The 20,603-nt window shown below is 36.4% G+C and overlaps 1 protein-coding gene across 1 annotated transcript; it reads left to right on the top strand.

Annotated features, from left to right (window-relative positions):
• The first annotated feature begins 1,628 nt into the window (after positions 1 to 1,628).
• On the top strand, positions 1,629 to 20,328 carry LOC120597680 (HLA class II histocompatibility antigen, DQ alpha 2 chain-like). Its single transcript, XM_039856323.1, has 5 exons — positions 1,629 to 1,758; positions 18,029 to 18,277; positions 18,982 to 19,263; positions 19,511 to 19,688; positions 19,863 to 20,328. Exons 1-4 carry the CDS (start codon positions 1,677 to 1,679, stop codon positions 19,651 to 19,653), a joined length of 756 nt encoding a protein of 251 aa, XP_039712257.1. The 5' UTR covers positions 1,629 to 1,676; the 3' UTR covers positions 19,654 to 19,688; positions 19,863 to 20,328.
• Positions 20,329 to 20,603: the final 275 nt, after the last annotated feature.

Raw genomic sequence — 20,603 nt, 5'->3', positions numbered from 1 at the left:
AGGAGGAGGAGGAGGAGGAGGAGGAGAGAGAGAGAGATCCATTCTCTTTTATCTGGTAACCACCATTGTATTTCCTGTCTCTTTGATTTTGACTACTCTAAGTACCTCACATAGGTGGAATAACAGTATTAGTCTGTTTGTGACTGCCTTATTTCACTTAGAATAATGTCTTCAAGGTTCATACACGTTGTAATGTGTATCAGAATTTTCTTTATGGACTTCATTTTAACCCCGCATTCTTATCTGTAAAATGAAAATGATGTCTTACCTAATAATTTGCTAATATTCTAAAACTAAATTATATATATATAGTTATTGAATTAATTAGCACAAGGTTCTTCATAATATCCTTTTTTAATTCCTTTAATGTCATCTCATTGACCTCTTAAACTGGGCTCTTGCTGTTTGATGGTGTTCTGATCCTATATATTTAAAACTCCAGCCTACTAAGTGCATTAAAATGAATTTTTAAAAGATAATTATAGGTGAAATTTAATGTCACTGAAAACAGAGTGTTCCGTCTGCTGCTAGCATCTGAAGAAATTTCTGCAAGATATAATGTAGTTTAGAATGATATGAGGAAAAACTTGTGTTTTATTGTACAGAAAGTTGGAGGCTCCAAGGTAAATAGAGTAGATTCTGAATGGAACCAGAAAACACCTGCAAGTTCATAGAGGCATGTGTCAGAGAGAACAGTAAAACATAAGATCAACAGTAGCTTAAATTTCTATACCAATAATTCTAGGGCTAACTCTACACAGATGTGAAACTCCACGTAGGACCTCATAGTCTATAATTTACTGACACAATGCTCTTGGATGTGCATTATGTTCACAAACTTCAATTTAAGATAGACAACACCAAACACAGACCACAAGAAGCACATAAAGCAGAGAATATCAGGATAAAGAAAAGAGCACACTATTATAGATAACTCTACATAATGTTACACCTCTACATTATGTTACAAATTTTTAAGCATTTAAAAAAATAAAGGCGTTTAAAATTCTGATGCTTTTGAGAACGAGTGAAAAACTTGCTTAATTAGAAGCACAAAAGTAGAAAGAAAAAAAAACAACAAGATGTTAATCCTACTAATGCAGATCTTTTTGAGAAGAGAACTAATACAGAATGTAGAAAGTAAGCTCTCTGAAACCAGAATTTTTGTCTATTGTGGATGCAGATCACCTAAAACCTCATAGATGTGAAGGATGTGGAGTGAGGTGTGGTAGGGCAGGCACAATATATACTTCTCAGAGGCAATAACAATTAACATTAATGCAAGGAATGCTGTACCCTGACTGCCCATGAGGTTATCCAGCAACCCCCAAAACTACACCTCTCCTCACACACACGTTCTGTTAGAGTTAGCAGATTTCTGTTTCTCTCCTCTCCCTCTATCTATGGATAAAAGTTTCCTCTGCTCCGTTATGAATCTGAGCCTCCAGATAATTCAAAACAAGGGAATTTTCCAGGCTCCTTCTAGATCTCTTTATAAAAATGCTTCAACTGACAACTGATGTGTCAGCTCAGGAATTCCTCTGATGGGCTGAGGGTTAGGTTTAGGCCCCTTCTAAATAGTTTCTTGCACTAGTTCTCTTTAGATCATTTCTTTGCACCGTTCTCATCACTGCTCCACTCAGAACAGCCACTTCTGAGGAGACCCTTGGAGGAGGATGACCATAAAGAAAGCTCTGCTTCTACAGGCCCTCACCCTGACCACCATGATGAGCCCCTGTGGAGGTGAAGACATTGTGGGTGAGTGCAGGGTTGAGGGGTGTGGATCTAGAATTGTGAAAAAGAATTGGAAAAACAGTCAATGAGTTTACTGAGACTTGATGATCTATGAAACCCCAGTTCTCCTCAATTCGAATGTTTATGCTTATTTTCCCTCCCAAAAGCCAAAACCCCAGCCCAAAATATGATTAGTTCATAGATTAAACTTAATTTCAGGATCTCCTTGTGTTGTGGCTGTGTTCACAAAGGACCTTATTCTCTTTCTAATACCAAAACCAGCTAATACATTCTGAAGGTTGTTATAACATTAATTTATGATAACTCCTAATATTAGATATATTTCTCCATATATATTGCTTCTTTTTAACAGCAATTTATGAGCCTACTACTCCTAACCTACTCTAAATTATTTTTCAAAGCTACTACTTATTTTATCTATTCGATTTCTCGGAATAATCAATGCCATAAATTTCTGGTGCCACATATAAAGTAGCAAGTCATATTTTTGTTTCCATTGTAATTTATATTTTCCAGGTTTGGGCTTGAGAGGTAAAAAGGAAATTTTTATTGATGATCATTGCTATAAGAAAAATAAAATTAATTATTTAAATGACATTGAGCAAGTCAATTCACTATATTGATCTTCAGATTCCTCATATGTAAAAATAATTGATTGATTTGTTCTAAGAAACACATAATCAAATTAAATAAGTATGCAGATGCATATTTTAAAACAACAAAGAACTATATAAATGTCAAAGTATAGCATGATTATCATAAGTATAATTTCATGTTTGTTTATTTGTTTTATGTTTCAGAAAGTTGGGATCGTGTATGATGAAAAACCTAGGAACTTAAAAATAAGTTAGCCTCAGCTCGTCAACCTAAACTACCAGCCCTACCATCTCCAGCCCGTAAAGCTCTAAAGAGGATAAAAACATTAATTATGTGGTTCTTTAGCCCTCTGTGTTTTTCATTTCCTTTCCATAACACCTCTTTTTTTTTATTTTAATTAGTTTCAAGTATACAGTACATTGGTTAGACATCTATATAGTCAGTAAAGTGATTCCCCCAATTGCTCCTTCCCTCTCTGACCCTCCACTTAGCCAATGTATTAATGCTAATTGCATTCCTTATGCCATGTTTCCCATCCCTGTGACCATCCATCAGCTACTAATTTGTACTTCTTTAACCCTTCTCCCATTCTCCCAGCACCCCCAACCCCCGCCTCTCTATCCATCACCAAATTGTCCACTACGTTTGTGTTTTTGATTAGTTTGTTCTCTTTATTCCTTAAATTCCACATATAAGTGAAATCATATAGTGTTTATCTTTCTCTGTCTGACTTAAGTACCTTCTAGATTCATCACAGCAATATCTTTTTCCATTTCATTCCTTTTCATATGTAGGAGTCTAGTTTTCTTATCTTTTTTTAATGGCAGTTTATTTCTTATACTATATATACATAATTTTTTTTAACATTTTATGTTTTTATTTTGTCCCTTCCCCTCTCCTTCCTCACCTCTGGTAACCACTAGTCCATTGTCCATATCCATGAGTCTCTGTTTGTCTTGTTCACTTGTTGCTTTTAGGTTTATATCCCACACATGTGATGTCATATGGTTTTCAATCTTTTCTGTCTGGGTTATTTCACTTAATATGATTATTTCAAGGTCCATCCATGTTGTTGCAAATGGCAGTATTTCATCTCTTCTTATGGCTGAGTAATATTCCATTGTATATATGTACCACTGCTTCCTTAGCCAATCATCTATCATAGGACACTTCGGTTGCTTCCATGTCCTGGCCACTGTGAATAGTGCTGCTGTGAACATTGGTGTACAAATATCTTTTCAGATATGAGTTTTCAAGTCTTTGGGGTAAATACCCAGTAGAGGGATTGCTGGATCATATGGTAGATCAATTTATAGTTTTTGGAGGAACCTCCATACTGTTTTCCATAGTGGCTGTAGCAATTCGTAGTCCCATCAGCAGTGTATGAGGGTTCCTATTTCTCCGCATCCTGTCCAACATTTGTTATTACTTGTCCTGTTGATTATAGCTATTCTAACAGGTGTGAGATGGTATCTCATCATGGTTTTAATTTACATTCCCTTAATAGCTAGTGATGTTGAGTATCTTTTCATATATTTGTTGGCCATTTGTATATCCTCTGGGGAGAAGTGTCTTTTCAGGTCCTCTGCCCATTTTTTGATTGGATCATCTGTTTTTTTTTCATTGTTATTGAGTTGTATGAGTTTTTTATATATTTTGGATATTAGGCCCTTATCGGAGGTGTTGCTTGCAAATATATTTTCCCATTTGGACGGTTGTCTCTTTACCTTGTTGACACTTTCTTTTGCTGAGCAGAAGCTTTTTAGTTTGATGTAGTCCCATTCACTTATTTTTGCTTTTACTTCCCTTGCCTTTGAGGTCAAATTCATAAAATTCTCTTTAAGTCCAAGGTCCTTGAGTTTAGTTCCTATGTTTTCTTCTATACATTTTATTGATTCCGGTCTTACATTCAGGTCCTTAATCTATTTTGAGTTAATTTTGGTGTGTGGTGATAGACAACCGTCTAATTTCATTCTTTTGCAGGAGGCTTTCCAGTTTTCCCAGCACCATTTATTGAAGAGGCTTTCCTTTCTCCACCGTATATTTTGGACTTTTTTGTCAAACATTATTTGCCCATATAAATATGGGTTTACTTCTGGACTCTCCATCCTGTTCCACTGGTCCATGTGTCGGTTTTCTGCCAATACCATGCAGTTTTGATTACTGTTGCTTTGTAGTATAATTTGAATCAGGCAGAGTGACGCCTCCTGCCTCGTTCTTTTTCCTCGAGATGGCTTTGGCAATTCGGGTTTTTTTGTGCTTCCATACAAATTTGATGAGTTTTTGTTTCATCTTTTTAAAAAATGCCAATGAGATTTTGATGGAGATTGCATTAAATCTGTATATACTTTAGGTAATATGGTCATTTTAACTATGTTGATTCTTCCAATCCAATAACATGAAATTTCTTTCCATTTCTTTGTTTCTGCTTTGACTTCTTTTAATAGGGCCTTATAGTTTTCATTATATAGGTCCTTCACATGTTTCATTAGATTTACCCCTAGGTATTTTATCCTTTTTGTTGAAATTGCGAAAGGAATTATTTTTTCTACTTTTTTTGACACTTCATTATTAGAGTACAAGAACGCTGTGGATTTTTGAATGTTGATTTTGTATCCAGAGACTTTACTGTATTTCCTTATTGTTTCTAGTAGTGTTCTTGTGGAGTAAGGTTCTCTATATAGAGAATCATGTCATCAACAAATAGTGACAGTTTGACTTCTTCATTTCCTATTTGGATGCCTTTTATATCTTTCTCTTGCATGACTGCACTCATTAGGCTCTCCAATGTTATACTGAATAATAGTGGCAACAGTGGACAGACTTGCCTTGTTTCTGCTCTTAGAGGGAAGGTTTTTAATTTTCACCATTAAGTATAATGTTAACTGAGGGTTTGTCATGTGTGGCCTTTATTATATTAAGGTACTTTCCTTCTATACTGATTTTGTGAAGTGTTTTGATCATAAATGGGTGCTGTATCTTGTCAAAGGCTTTTTCTTCATCTATTGATATATCATATGATTCTTATTTTTTAATTTGTTTATGTGGTGTATCACATTAATTGATTTGCATATGTTGAATCATCCCTGTGCCCCTTGGATGAAGGGGTGTGTAATCTTTTTAATATATTACTGTATTCGGTTCGCTAGCATCTCATTTAGGATTTTCACATCTGTGTTCATGAGAGATATTGGTCTGTAGTTTTCTTTTTTTGTGTTATCTTATCGAGTTTTGGTATCAGGGTAATATTGGCCTCATAAAATGAGCTGGGAAATATTGCCTCCTCTTGGATTTTTCGGAAGAGTTTGAGGAGAATAGGTATTAAATCTTCTTTGAATGTTTGGTAGAATTCACTGGTGAAGCTATCTGGTCCTGGACTTTTATTTTTTGGTAAGTTTTAGATGATTGTTTCAATTTCCATACTGCTGATCGGTCTATTTAGATTTTCCAGTTCTTGATTTAGTCCAAGAAGGTTGTATTTTTCTAAGTACTGGTCCATTTCTTCTAGGTTATTAAATTTGGTGTTATATAATTTTTCATAGTATTCTTGTATGATCCTTTGTATTTCTGCAGTGTCTGTTGTCATTTCCCCTCTTTCATCCCTGATTTTGTTGATTTGTGTCCTTTCTCTTTTTTCTTTAGTGAGTCTAGCCAGGAGTTTATCAATTTTATTAAACTTCTCCAAGAACCAGCTTTGTTGCATTTATTTTTCTATTGTTTTTTAGTTTGTTTGTTTTTGATTTCATTTATTTCTGCCCTAATATTGATGATTTCTTTCCTTTTACTGACTTTAAGCGTCATTTGTTCTTCCTTTTCTAGTTTTTTAAGATGAAGCATTAGATTGTTTATTTGGCTCATTCTTGTTTTTGGAGATAGACCTGTAATGATATGAACTTTCGTCTTTTTGCTGTGTTCTAAAAGTTTTGATATGTTGTACTATCATTCTCATTCATTTCTATGTATCTCTTGATCTTTCTTTTTATTTCTTCTCTGACCTAGTTATTCTTCAGTAGCATGTTGTTTAATCTCCATGTATTTGTGGTTCTCCTGGAGGCAGCATATGGTTGGGTTTTGTTTCTTGATCCAATCTGCAACTCTGTGCCTTTTTATCAGTGAGTTCAGTCCATTTACATTTAGAGTGATTATTGAAATATGAGGTCTTCTTATAGCCATTTTAACTTTTGCTTTCTGGTAACTCGGTGTTTCCATTGCTTCCTTGTCCTTGTGTTTCTGTTTTCTTTATTTTGTTTGGCTTTTGTGGGTTTTGCCTCTGATTCTTCTTGTTTTATGTTATATACTTCCGTTCTGACTCTATGGTGTGTGGTTACCATTACAAATCTGAAAAAGATAGTTATATATATACAGTTGTCCATTTTCTTCTGTGTGTGCCTTATCTCCTTTCCCCTTTGCGAATTTGGATCTTTGAATCCTCCCCTTTTCAGTCATTGTTATCCCATTTTGTTTCTATGTATGCTGAATGTTCATTACTATTTTGCTATAGCAATTCTCTTCTTATTATTTAAGCTTATAATTCCCTGTTCTTAGTAAGGGTTGCTCCTCTCTTCTTCTATTTGCCTGATAGTCATTTTACTCCTAATTATGTATTTTTTTGTTGTTATTTTGTTTTAGGTGAGCTGAACTCTTTCTGAATTTTCTGTAGGGCAGTCCTCGTAGAGAATTTCCTCAATTTTTGTATGTCTGAAAAGGTCTTAATTTCCCTGCATATCTAAAGGATAGCTTAGCTGGATACATTATTCTAGGCTGGTAGTTCCTTTCACTTAATAGTTTAAATATTTGATTTCATGCTTTTCTGGCTTGTAAGGTCTGTGCTGAGAAGTCTGATGATAATCTAATGGGTTTTCCTTTATAGGTTACCATTTTCTTCTCCCTGGCTGCCCTGAGAATTCTATCTTTTCATTGATTTTTGATAACTTTAATACAATGTGTCTTGGTGAAGGCCTTTTGGGGTTGAGATAATTGGGTGTTCTGTTGACTTCTTGAATTCCAAGCTCCAGCTCATTCCTTAGATTTGGGAAATTCTCATCCAATATTTGTCTGAAAATACTTTCTAGTCCCTGCTCCTTTTCCTCACCTTCAGTAATGCCCATTTTTCTTAGATTTCCTCTCCTGATGGTATCAGCTAGTTCTTGTATTTCTCTTTCATTATTTTTTATTCTTCAGTTTCTCTCCTCTTCCTTCTGATTTATTTCTAGATTTCTGTCTTCGATATCACTGATCCTTTCCTCCATTTGGTTGACTCTATTTCCCAAGCTTGCTATTTCATTTTTTATCTCATGGAGTGTGTTCTTCATCTCCAGAAGTTCTATATGGTTCTTTTTGAGGGTTTCAATCTCCTTGCTCTGCTCATCTAGTTGTTTTTGCAATTTCTGAAATTGTTGTTAATGACTCGTTTCGGAACTCACTGAGTTTTTTCAGAAGTACCATCTTGAATTCTCTGTCACTTAAGTCTCATATTTCTGTCTGTAAGCTCATTTTCTGGAGATTTTTCTCTTTCTTTCTGAGATGATTTGTCACCTTGGTTGTTCATGGTGTTTAATGGACTATTTCTCTGACTGGGAATTAATGAAAGTATAATCTCCTATTTTTCCAGAAAGAAGATTTATTGTATATAAAGATCTCTAATTAGCCTGTTGCAAAGAAGGCACTTTTCTTTCGGCTTCCAGTAGGTGGCTTCTAAGCCTCTTGGACCCATGCTTTATATAAGGTCTTAATAATGCTTTTTTAATGTTTTTGTAGATATTTAATCACATTCACTATCCTCAGTTTTAGTCCCTGTCAGTGTCAACGACAGTATCAGCAGCATTTGCTCAGATTCCCCTGGGGCTCTGCGGTGATTGTTTTTGGAGGGTATGGGTTGGAGGTTGTGGGCTGCAGCTCAGCCTCGGTTTTGCAACTGCTGCCGGCAAAAATCAGCTGTTGTTCCTCTGCGGTCCCATCCCGCTTCTCTAATTTCTTCCCTGATGACTGGGCCCTGCAACCAGCCAGCCCAGCTCACAGCTTTCCATGTCAGGACTGTTCAGGGAACTTGCCATAGGAACTTACGTTCTTTCTCCCCTCCCCCTTCTCCTGCAAGGAGCTCAGGCGGCTGCCGGAGGCAGCTTCTTTATTACTCCCAGTCCACCACCCAACACCAGGGGTTTTGACCTTTGGTAGCTCTTACGCGCAGATCCCATGCTCCGACGTGCTAGTGTGCAGTTTGGGTGTTTTTTGTTGAGTTTTTGACATTCAGCTTATTGTTGTTTCAAGAGGAGAGATCTAGGAATGTCTTTCATGCCACCACGTTTTATCCAATCTTCTCTTGTTTTCTTATCCTTTTAGCCACTCCATCCCTTGGTTGGAGCACTTAATTCTTTTCCCTTTAAGGTACTTATTGATAGGAATGTAGTTGTTACCATTCTTTATTCCTGTTTTTGATACATGTTTTTTCTTCTTAAAGAAGTCCCTCCAACATTTTCTGTAATTCTGGCTTGGTGGTAATAAATTCCTTTAGTTTATTTTTGTCTGGGAAACTCTAAATGATAGCTTTGCTGGATAAATTATTCCTGTTGTATATTCTGGGTCTTCATTCTTTCAAATATTTTTTGCCAAGCCCTTCTGTACTGCATAGTCTCTCTTGAGAAATCAGCTGCCAGTCTATGGGTGTTCCCTTATAGGTAACTATCTGTTTTTCTCTCGCTGCATTTAAGATTCTCCCTTTGTATTTAAACTTTGACATTTTAATTATGATGTATATTGGTGTGGGCCTCTTTGGATCCCGATTTTTGGAATCCTCTTCCTGGGGTTTTATGTCCATTTCCTTCACCAGGTGAGGGAAGTTTTCCATCATTATTTCTTCAAACAGCTGTTCAACATCTTGATTTTCTTCACTTACACCAATCAGACGAATATTTGGAACCTTAATAGTGTCCTATATCTTCTTTAAGTCATCTTTGTAGTCTTGGCCTCTTTTTTCTTGCCATTCTGTTTGAGTGTCCTGATTCCTTTCCTCTAGATAGAGCATGAAATCCTCTTCTTTATTCACTTTGTTTATTCCTTTGTTTATTTCCATTTGATATACTTCTCATCTCAGATAATGCATTCTCTATTTCAGACTGATTCCCTTTTATAATTTCTATTTCCATTTTTATGTTTTCTATCACTTTGTTGAAGTTCTCACTGAATTTATCTACACTTCCCAAAAGTTCATTGAACATCTTTATAACCAGTATTTTGAACTCTGCATCTGTTAAATTACTTGACTCCATTATATCTGGATCTCTGTTCTGTTCTGTCATATGGTTTCTGCTTCTTTGTCTTCACATTTTGGCTATCTTTCTGTGTCTGTTTCTATGGACTAAGCAAAGCTCCTAAGTCTCCGGTCTTATTAGTGTGGATTTGTGAAGTAGGTGTCCAATGGCACAGTCCTGAGAGGGATTCAGCTGCAGGCCAAATTTAGCCCAAGCCTCTACTCCTCTGGGGCCACCTACTAAGATTCAGCAAGCAATCCACAGATGCTGTGCTCATAGTTGCCTCAAAAGGCCACACCAGAAACCGAGGCCAGATACATCCAGTGTGAGTCTAGGCGCTGCTCAGAAAGAATCTGAGTCGCTGAGAATATACTTGGACATGGCTTGGGTGGGGCCCAGGTTGGGGTAGGTGGGGTTTCAGAGAATCCTCTGGGGGGAGCGACCTCTGGTATTCAGTTTGATGATGTCACAGCTATGGCGGCACTGTGTCCGCACACTGGGAGAGGGGAGAGCTCAGCAGGGAACAATGAATACTGCTGGCCTCTCCAACAATATCTCCCTGTTAGTCCTTCGGGCCCGCTTTGTGCAGCCGATCCAGCACTGGTACTCAGAGCGAGCAGGTCGGTCACTGCAAAAATCTGCTTGTGGACACAGCCCCTTTAAGAGGCTTCTGCCACTGCCAATGCTGCAGCCTCCGTCTCACTCAGCCGCTCGGAACTGGTCACCCTACGTCCTCGAACCATCCTACCTTCTGCCGTTGCAGAGTGCTTTCTTGGATTTCTCCTGAGTTGTATGGCTCGTTCATCTATATCCCAGGAGATTTTTCTTTGCTGCTGCTCCTTGTTTCCGTCACAACTTTGATTTGGTTGCCAGAGGGATGAACAGAGAACTATCATCTACACCGTTTTGAAGCATTCCCTCCACAACACCTTCTTGATCTATGGCTCATTTTACTACATTTCAGTCTACTGTCCAGACCTTTGTTCTACTGTGTTGTGGGTAGTGACAACAGTTATTGAAACCTAAAGCAAAAAAACAAGCAAAGGAAAATAGAAGAGAAATAGAAGAGTACAATGGAATCTTCAAAACATTTTCCAAACATAATTCACTAATTCAACAGATATTTGGTGAAGTATGAAGACCTTCTAGGTGCTTAGCATACTTCAAGGTTTCTATTCATGAAGAACTCACGTTCTTGCAATAAGAGACAGATAATTTCTAAAAAACATTTAACAAGTAAATAAATTCCATAGTGTGTTAGAATGATAGAAATGCTATGAAAAAGTACAACAGAGTATAGGGATATTAAGTGATTAGAGGTAAGCTCAAGAAGTAAATTTATTATTTATTTATTTAATAAATATTACTGAATTATTTTTTATTTTTCAAGTACAGTTAGCATTCAAATTTTTTTCCTTTCCTTTTTATCATGTTTATTTTGGATCTTTGCATTTTTTAAATTATTTTTTATTTTTCACTTACAGTTGGCATAAAATATTATATTAGTTTCAGGTGTACAACATAATGATTAGACATTATATAACTTACAAAAGTGATTACCCTGATAAATCTGGTATCCATCTTACACCATACATAGTTATTACAACATTGTCAACTATATTCATTATGCTGTACTTTACATCTCCATGACTATTTTGTAACTACCAATTTGTACTTCTTAATCCCTTCCTTTTTCACCCAAATCCCAAACCCCCTCCCACCTGCAAACCATCAAAATATTCTGTTTCTATGAGTTTGTTTCTGTTTTGTTTGTTTATTTTGTTTTTTAGATTCCACATGTAATAAAATCATATGGCATTTGTCCTTCTCTGTCTGATTTACTACGCTCAGCACTATAATCTTTGGGTCCATCCATGTTGCTGAAGATGGCAAGATTTTATTTCTTTATGGCTGAGTAATATTCCATTGTATATAAATAACATCTCTTCTTTATCCATTCATTGATTGATGGACCCTCAGGTTGATATTTAATATTATTTTATATTAGTTCCAGGTGTGTGGCGCAGTGGTTAGGCATTTATATAATTTACAAAGTGATCCCCCTGACTAGTCTAGTACCCACCTGGCACTATGTATAGTTATTATCATATTGTTGACTATATTGCCTATGCTTTATTTTACATCTTCATGACTATTTTATAAATACAAATTTGCACTTCTCAATCCCATTACCTTTTTCACCCCACACCCCTAATCCTCCTCCTACCTGGTAATCATCAGCTTGTTTCCTGTATCTATGAGTCTATTTATGTTTTGTTTGTTTATTTTTTTCTTTAGATTCCATAACTCAGTGAATTATATAATATTTGTCTTTTTCTGTCTGACTTATTTCACTTAGCATAATACCTTCCAGATCCAACCATGTTGTCACTAATGGTAAAATTTCATTTTTTTACTTATAGTCAAGTCATAGTATATTGTGTATATATACCACAATTTCTTATCCAATCATCTGTTGATGGGCACTTAGATTACTTCTATGTCTTGGCTATTGTAAATAATGCTGCAATGAACATAGGGGTGCACGTGTCTTTTTAAACTACTGTTTTAGAATTCTTCAGATAAATACCCGGCAGTGGAATTGCTGGGTCATAAGGTAGTTATATTTTTAATTTTTTGAGGAACTTCCATACCATTTTTGCACCAATTTGCAATCTCATCAGCAGTACATGAGGATTCCTTTCTCTTGACATTTTTGCCAACTCCTGTTGTTTGTTGATTTATTGATGATGGCCATTCTAACAGGTGTGAGGTAATATCTCATTGTGATTTTAATTTGCATTTCTCCAATGATTAGTGACATTAAGCATCTTTTCATATGTCTGTTGGCCTTCTGTATGTCCTTTTTGATGAAATGTCCATTCAAGTCTTCATCTCATTTTTTAATTGGATTGTTTGTTCTTTTGGTGTTAAATTGTATGAGTTCTTTATAAATTTTAGATATTAACTACTTACCAGATGTATCATTGGCAAATGTCTTCTCCCATGCAGTAGCTTGTCTTTTCATTTTGTCGATAGTTTTCTTTACTATGTACTTTTAGTTTGATATAGTCTCATTTCTTTGTTTTTTTCTTTTGTTTCCTGTGCCTTGAGGAGACATATACAAAAAAAGAAATAAATTACTAAGAGCGATGTCAAAGAGTTTACTGCCTGTTTTTTCTTTAAGTTTTATGATTTTAGGTCTTACATTTAAGTCTTTAATCTATTTTGAGTTTATTCTTGTATATCATGTAAGAAAGTAGTAAAGTTTCATTTTTGCATGTATCTGTCCATTTTTCCTAACACTGTTTGTTGAAGAGTGTCTTTACCCCATTGAATATTCTTCACTCCTTTGTCACGGATTGATTGACCATATAGGTTTGTTTCTGGGCTCTCTATCCTGTTCCATTAATTTATGTCTCTGTTTCTATACAGGGACCATGCTGTTCTGATTATTATAGCCTTTTAGTAAATTCTGATATCAGGTAACATGATAAGTCCATCTTTGCTCTTTCTCAAGATTGCTTTTGCTTTTCGAGATCTTCTGTGGTTCCATATAAATATAAGATTAATTTGTTCTAGTTCTGTGAAAAATGCCATTGGTATTTTGAATCTATAGATTACTTTGGGTAGTATGGACATTTTAATGATTTTAATTCTTTGTATCCATTAGCATGGTATATACGTCCAACTATTTGCATCTTCAATTTTTTTTTCAATGTCTTATAATTTTCTGAATACAGATCTTTTACCTTCTTGGTTAAATTCATTCCTAGGTATTTTTTGATGTAATTTTAAATTAGATAGTTTTGTTCATTTCTTTTTCTGGTAGTTCATTATTGGTGTATAGAAATGCAACCAATTTCCGAATATTAACTTTGTATCTTGCTACTTTACTAAAATCATTTAAAAGTGTTAATAGTTTTTGTTAGAATGCTTAGGGATCTCTCTATATAGCATCATGTCTTCTGCAAATAATGACAGTTTCACTTCCTCCTTTCCAATTTGGATGTCTTTTATTTCTTTTTCTAGTCTGATTGCTGCGGCTAGGACTTCCAATACTATGTTGAATAGAAATGGTAAAAGTGGACATCTTTGTCTTGTTCTTGACCTTAAGGAAAATGCTTTTAGCTTTTCCCCATTGAAAATAAATGTTAGCTGCGTGTTTGTCATATATGACCTTTATTATGTTGAGGTATGAGCCCTCTATTCTCACTTTACTCAACTTTTTTTTTAATCATAATTAGATGTTGGATTTTGTCAAATGTTTCTTCTATATCTATTGATATGATCACATATTTTATATGTTTCATTTTGTTGATGTGGTGTATCATGTTAATTGATTTCCAAATATACTTGATCATGGTGTATGATCTATTTAATGTCTTGCTGAATTTGATTTGCTAATATTTTGTTGAAGATTTTTGCATCTATGTTCATTAGGAATGTTGGCCTATAATATTTTTTTTTTCTAATGTCTTTGTCTAGTTTGGTAATTAGGATAATGGTGGCCTTGTAAAATGAGCTTGGGACTCTTCCCTCTTCTTGAATTTTTCAGAATAGTTTGAGAAAAATAGGTGTTAATTCTTCTTTGAATGTTTGGTAAAATTTACTCATGAAGCAATCTGGTCCAGGACTTATGTTTGCTGGAATTTTTTTTTATTACTGATTGATTTTATTAGTAGTTATTAGTCTGTTCAAATTTTCTGTTTCTTCTTGGTTCAGTCTTGGAAAACTGTGTTTCTAGGAATTTATCCATTTCTTTCAGATTGTCCAATTTGTTGGCATATAATTGTTTGTAGAATTTTCTTATAATCTTTTTATGTCTGTGGTGCTAATTGCCCTCCTTCATTTCTGATTTTTTTAATTTGTGTCTTCTCTTTTTTCTGGATAAGTCTTGTTAAAGGTTTATCTGTTTTATTTAGCTTTTCAAAGTACCAGCTCTTGGTTTCATTGATCTTTTGTATTGTTTTTTCAGATTCTATTGTTTACTTCTACTCTGATCTTTATTGTTTCCTTTTTTACACTCACTTTGGGCTTTGTTTTTCTTCTTTTTATAGTTCTTTTAGATGTAAGGTTAGACTGGATATTTGACATTTTTCTTCAGGTAGGCCTGTATTGCTCTGAATTTCCCTCTTATAACTACTTTGGCTGTGTCTCATAGATTTTTAGGTCATCATATTTTTATTTTTATTTGTCTCAAGGTATTTTTATTTCTTCCTTGATCTTTTTGTTAACCTATTTATTGTTTAATAGTATGTTATTCAGTCTCCATGTGGTTGTGTGCTTTTCGGTTTTCTTCTTGTAATTGATTTCTAGATTCATACCATTGTGATCAGAGAAGATCCTTGATATGATTTCAGTCTTCTTAAATTTATTGAGACCTTATTTGTAGCCTATCATGTAGACTATCATGGAAAATGTTTTTCATGTGCTTGAAATATTTATGTCCATAAATATCTGCTTTATATATTTAGATACTCCTGCATGGGTGAGTAAATGTTTATAAGAGTTATATCCTTTTGTTGGATTGATTCCTTTATCATTATAAAACATCTTTCTATTATGGCCTTTGTTTTAAAGTCCATTTTGTCTGGTATAAATATTGCCTCCCCAACTTTTTTGTTTCTTTGTTTCCATTTGCACAAAATTCTTTCTCATTTTCTTACTTTCCTTCTGTGTGTGTGTTTTGATGTGAAGTAAGTATCTTGTAGGCCGCATATGTAGGGGTCTTGTTTTCTTATCCATTCAGCTACCCTATGTCTTTTGATTGGAGAATTTAATCCATTTATATTTAAAGTGATTATTGATAGGTATGTAGTTATTGCAATTTTATTTTTCATATTTTGGATCTTTTCTTCTTCTTAAAGAAGTCTCTCTAACATTTCCTGTAATGATGAACTCCTTTAGGTTTTTCTTGTCTGGTAAGCTCTTTATCTGTCTTTCCATTCCAAATGATAGCTTGGCTGAATAGAATAATTTTGGTTATAAGTTCTTATTTTCATCACTTTGAAGATTTTGTTCCAATTACTTTAGGCCTACAAAGTTTCTGTTAAGAAATCAGCTGATAGTCTTATGAAAGCTCCTTTGTAGATAACTGCTTTTCTCTTGCTACTTTTAAGATTTTCTCTTTGTCTTTAACCTTTGACATTTTAATTATTAAGTGTTTTGGTGCAGCCCTCTTTGGGTTCATCTTGTTTGGAAGTCTCTGAGCTTCCTGGACTTGTTTACATATCTATTTCCTTCACCAGGTTAGGAAGTCTTCCATCATTATTTTTTCAAATAGGTTTTCAATTCTTTGTTTTCTCTCTTCTCCTTCTGGTTCCTCTATGAGTCCAATGTTCTTATGCTTGGTATTGTCCCAAAGGTTCCTTAAACTACCCTCAATTTCTTAAATTCTTTTTCTTCTTTGCTGTTCCAAATGAGTGTTTTCCACTGCCTTCTCTTCCAAATTGCTGATTCAGTCCCCTGCTTCATCTAATCTGCTATTAATTTCATCTAAGGTATTCTTTATCTCAGTTTTTGTATTCTTCATTTCTGACTTTTTTTTGTGGTTTCTATCTCTTTGTCTAAGCTCTCAGTGAGTTATTTTTTATTTTCCCAAATCCACTGAGCAGTCTTATAACCAGTGTTTCAAACTCTATATATTATAGGTTGCTTGCCTCCATTTTGTTTAGTTCTTTCTCTGGAATTTTGTCCTATTCTTTCATTTGAGACATGTTTCTTTGTCTCCCCATTATGGATGCATCTCTGTATTTGTTACTATGTATTAGGTAGATCTGCTATGTCTCCTAGTCTTAGCAGGTTGGCCTTATGTAGTAGGTTTCCTGTGGGGCCCCGTAAAACATTCTCCCTGGTTACCTGGTGTGGTTTGCATGTGTCTTCCTATTATAGTTGAGTGTCGATTGCTGTTGGAATGTCAGTGAGTGGAATTGAGCCTTAGGCTGACTGGCTGTGAGGACTGGCTGTGAAGACTGGCTATGACTACAGGGGATGCATGTGATTCTGGTGCCTGACAAGTCCACTGTTTGGACTGGTGCTCTGTTGTGATCTGAAGCTGGCCACCAGGTGTGTTGGCTCTGAGGCCTCTTTGCTCTGGTGCAGGTCAAAGTCAGCTGCTGCTTGTGCCCAACTTAAGGCCACCTGGTAGGAACTACAAAGTAATCTGTGGTTTGTAGTTGCCTATGCTGGGCCTGGAGGCAACTGTGAGAGGCTATGCTGTGACCTGAGACTAGTGCCACTAGTGCCAGGCTTGGGGCCACTTAAAAGAACTACAGGATATGCTCAGGCCAGCCACTGTTTGTTTTGGGTTTGTGGACCTTTGAGAGATTTTAGGAAAGTCTGCATTGCTGGCAAAGTCCAGCTGCTTGTGAGAAACAGCCGCCGAAATAGGTTCGGGCCAGTGCACAAGTCGGGTGAGCGGGGTCTCAGGGAATCACCAGGGTGGGGTGAGCAGTGTTAGCAAGGTTGATGAAACTCAGACTTGGTGCTTGCCTGTGCCTATAGGCTTGGTGGGGGAAGGGCTTAACAAAGGAACAATGAAGGCCGCCAGCACTTCTGCTTGTGCCTGCCAGGTGTGTTTGAGGAGGGGTCACTTTCGCCCAGGAGAGAGCTGCCTCTTCAGCCCTCACTCTAAAGCCAATCATTTCAGCTCCTTCCATATGTCCCTGTGCTTTTCGAGATATTGTCCCTTCATTGGAGCTTATGGCAAGTATACGTGAGCAAGTATATGTGAGTCTGTACTTTCGACCTTTAAGAAAATGCCTGGGTCTACAGCAGCCTTTCATCTCACCTGAATGGAGTCTCCACTGATATTCACAACAGATATTGTGGGGACTTTTTTTCCTGGAAGTCGTGCTCTGGCCTGGGGCACCCAGTGTGCGTCTGGGATCCTTTACTCCACAGGGGGAATCTCTGCAGCCAAGATAACCCTCCTGATTCTTAACCACCACACATGAGTGTGAGACAAGCCTGTTTCACCTCTTCACCCTTCCTACCAGGCTTAATGTAGCTTCTTCTTTATATCCTTAGTTATAGAAATTCTGTTCAGCTAGACTTCAGGTGGTTCTCTATGGTGGTTGTTCTATAATTTCAAATATTACTGAATTCTTACTATATACCATAACTCTCCTAGGTACCTGAGATACAGATTTGAACAAGACATAACATCCCAATGCCTCCTAGTGTGTACATTATCATGGGAAAGACAATATATGTACATAAAAACAATTTTTAAGAGATAATTTTTAAATTTTTTCTTTCAATTGCCCTAATATAGAAAAAACAAAAATGAAGACTGACATGTCAAATATAAACATATAGTATATGGAACACAGTTTCTTATGACTTCTTGTTTAATAAAGATTTTTTTCCTCTCTCTATATCCTACCTTCCCATTACCTTCCTGCTCTGAAATGGTCACTCCTCAGCCGATCATGTGGGCACTTATGGCACAAATGTCTACCAGACATATGGCGCCTTTGGCCAGTTCACATATGAATTTGATGGAGATGAGCTCTTCTACGTAGACCTGGAAAAAACGGAAACTGTGTGGCGACTGCCTGAATTTAGCAATTTTACCAAGTTTGATACTCAAAGTGCCCTGAGAAACATTGTTGTGGCAAAAAGAAATTTGGATATCTTGATAAAAAATTCCAACTTTACACCTGCCATGAATGGTGAGTGTCCACAAATTTGTCTCTCTTTGCTGCATCTACCACACATTTTAGGTCTCTTTTCTTTTTTCCCCAGAATAGCTACTCTTCCTAGTATAATATAAATTCTTTCACCTTCCTATTTCATTTCCCAGTAGATACTCAGTCTCCATCATATCTACTTAATCTTTAAATATCCCTCCCCTAGATTCCATGAGATACTCCTGTACTCCTGTAAGAGAATATTCCCAACCTCTTGGCCTAAGGAGCACACACACAAACACACACACGCTCACTCACACCATGCCCTGTGGATTCCCAAAGAGAGGAAATTGTTCTACACTTCATAGTAATTCAAAAGTAGAGGAAAGTTCAGAAGAGAGGACAGTTCAGAATCTGCAGATAAAAATGCCAGCACCCCTTCTAAAGTCACCATAGATAACATTAAGTTTCTTCATTTAGAAAATGAAAAAGTCAAAGTAGAAGTTTTGGACAAGGCTGCCAGGGGGGGGGGGGGCAGGGAGAGAGTGAAATAAATGATCTAAGAAATAGGTGAGAAAAAAGTGGGAAGGAGGCTGTTGCTTACTGTAAAATGAGTCTGGAAAGACACAGGGAATATATATCACTAACAGCCAGGGAATTGTGAATGGGAGGGATCCCCCAAACTGATTAAGAAACTCAATGCATAGTAGTCAGAAATTCAAATCAGTGTTTTGTCTTCATTGTAGAAATTCCTGAAGTGGCTGTGTTTCCCAAATCTTCTGTGATCCTTGGTATTCCCAACACCCTCATCTGCCTAGTGGACAATATATTTCCTCCTGTGATCAACATTACCTGGTTTTATAATGGACACTCAGTTGTAGAAGGAGTTACTGAGACAACCTTCTACCCTAAAAGTGACCACTCTTTCTTCAAGCTCAGTTACCTCACTTTTCTTCCCTCCACTGATGATTTCTATGACTGCAGGGTGGAGCACTGGGGCCTGGAAGAGCCACTCCTCAAACACTGGGGTATGTATAAATCCCATCATTGTTTGCAAATTCTCTGATTCAATCCCAAGTCCACATCATCGTGCCTTATAGCTCTTAATTCCCAGAATCACAACTCTTTTTCCCACAATTGCAAAATTTTCTGATGGACTTCACTCTTCTCTCAATGTCCAGGTGTCTTGTCCGTTTCCAAACACACACACGATTCTCTACATATTTATGCCCTACATACAGTGTCCTTTAACCCTATAGGTTTCTTTTTTCTCAGAGCCTGAGATCCCAACCCCTATGTCAGAGCTGACAGAGACTGTGGTCTGTGCCTTGGGGTTGGCCACGGGCCTCGTGGGCATTGTGATGGGCACCATCCTAATCATCCGAAGCCTGTGCAGAGATGGTGCCTCCAGACACTGAAGGACCACGTGAGTCATGGCTTAGAAAATAGGAAGGTGAGAATTAGAAGTATCAGATATGAAACGATGTTCCTTCAGGTAGTAAAGCCAAGGGTGGAGGATTGGCACCCAGGATATATGTGTTTGAAAAATTATGGGCAAATTGGAGGATGGGTTGACCTTGGGACAGGAGCTGAAGATCCATCAATCTCATGCTGTTTCCTGTTTCAGGTAATTAATCTTTACAAGAAAGAAGAAGAATGGTTCGAATTCTAGGTCTTTGTCTTGACCTTGATATATGACTTAGATCTGCTCCTTGTTTCACTTCATCATATTGCTCCTTCTAGAGCCTCCTCACTTTCCTGCTTGAGTGAAATTTGTGGAGAATTTTTCCTTCAGAGATCATTGACTGTTATGAATTCTTCCAACATAATCTTCTATTGATTGACAACTTTTCACAGAAAGACCCGGACAATTTCACTCAGCCACCTAGTTCTTAGTCACCCTAATTCAATATCTATGCCAAAATATATGTATATATCTTTCTGGGGTATCTTTGTTTAGAGTATACATTTTCTCTGTCTTTTTGATAGAACTAATTCGGGTCATATATAAGAAGAGAAGACCTTCTGCTTGAATGTTAGCAGATGTTTCAGAGCCATTTGACCTCTTTCCCAGGTCATGTTAATACCACACAATCAAGGTGTCCAAATAATATTGTAACATAATAAATGTGTTCTTTTCCTTTCTGTACTTTTATTTTGTTCCCTCTCTCTCCCTGCCCATTTAGGTATCAGCAAAGACAGTGCATACTTTCTCCCCTCAGCATAGTGTTTTTATATCTGAAATGCAAAAAAAGAAAATGGAGGAAGGAAAATGTTTAGGTATTCAATTTTAAAATAAAATTCTAAAATCTATAGAAGAGATAATAAATTGAAATAAAGTATTTTAAACACAAAAATTGGATTTTGA

The sequence above is a fragment of the Pteropus medius genome, unplaced genomic scaffold, assembly GCF_902729225.1.
Source record: "Pteropus medius unplaced genomic scaffold, Ma_sr-lr_union100, whole genome shotgun sequence".
Lineage (NCBI taxonomy): Eukaryota > Metazoa > Chordata > Mammalia > Chiroptera > Pteropodidae > Pteropus > Pteropus medius.
The sequence above is the reverse complement of the archived record's forward strand: the minus strand, read 5'-3'. Positions and strand labels throughout refer to the sequence as shown.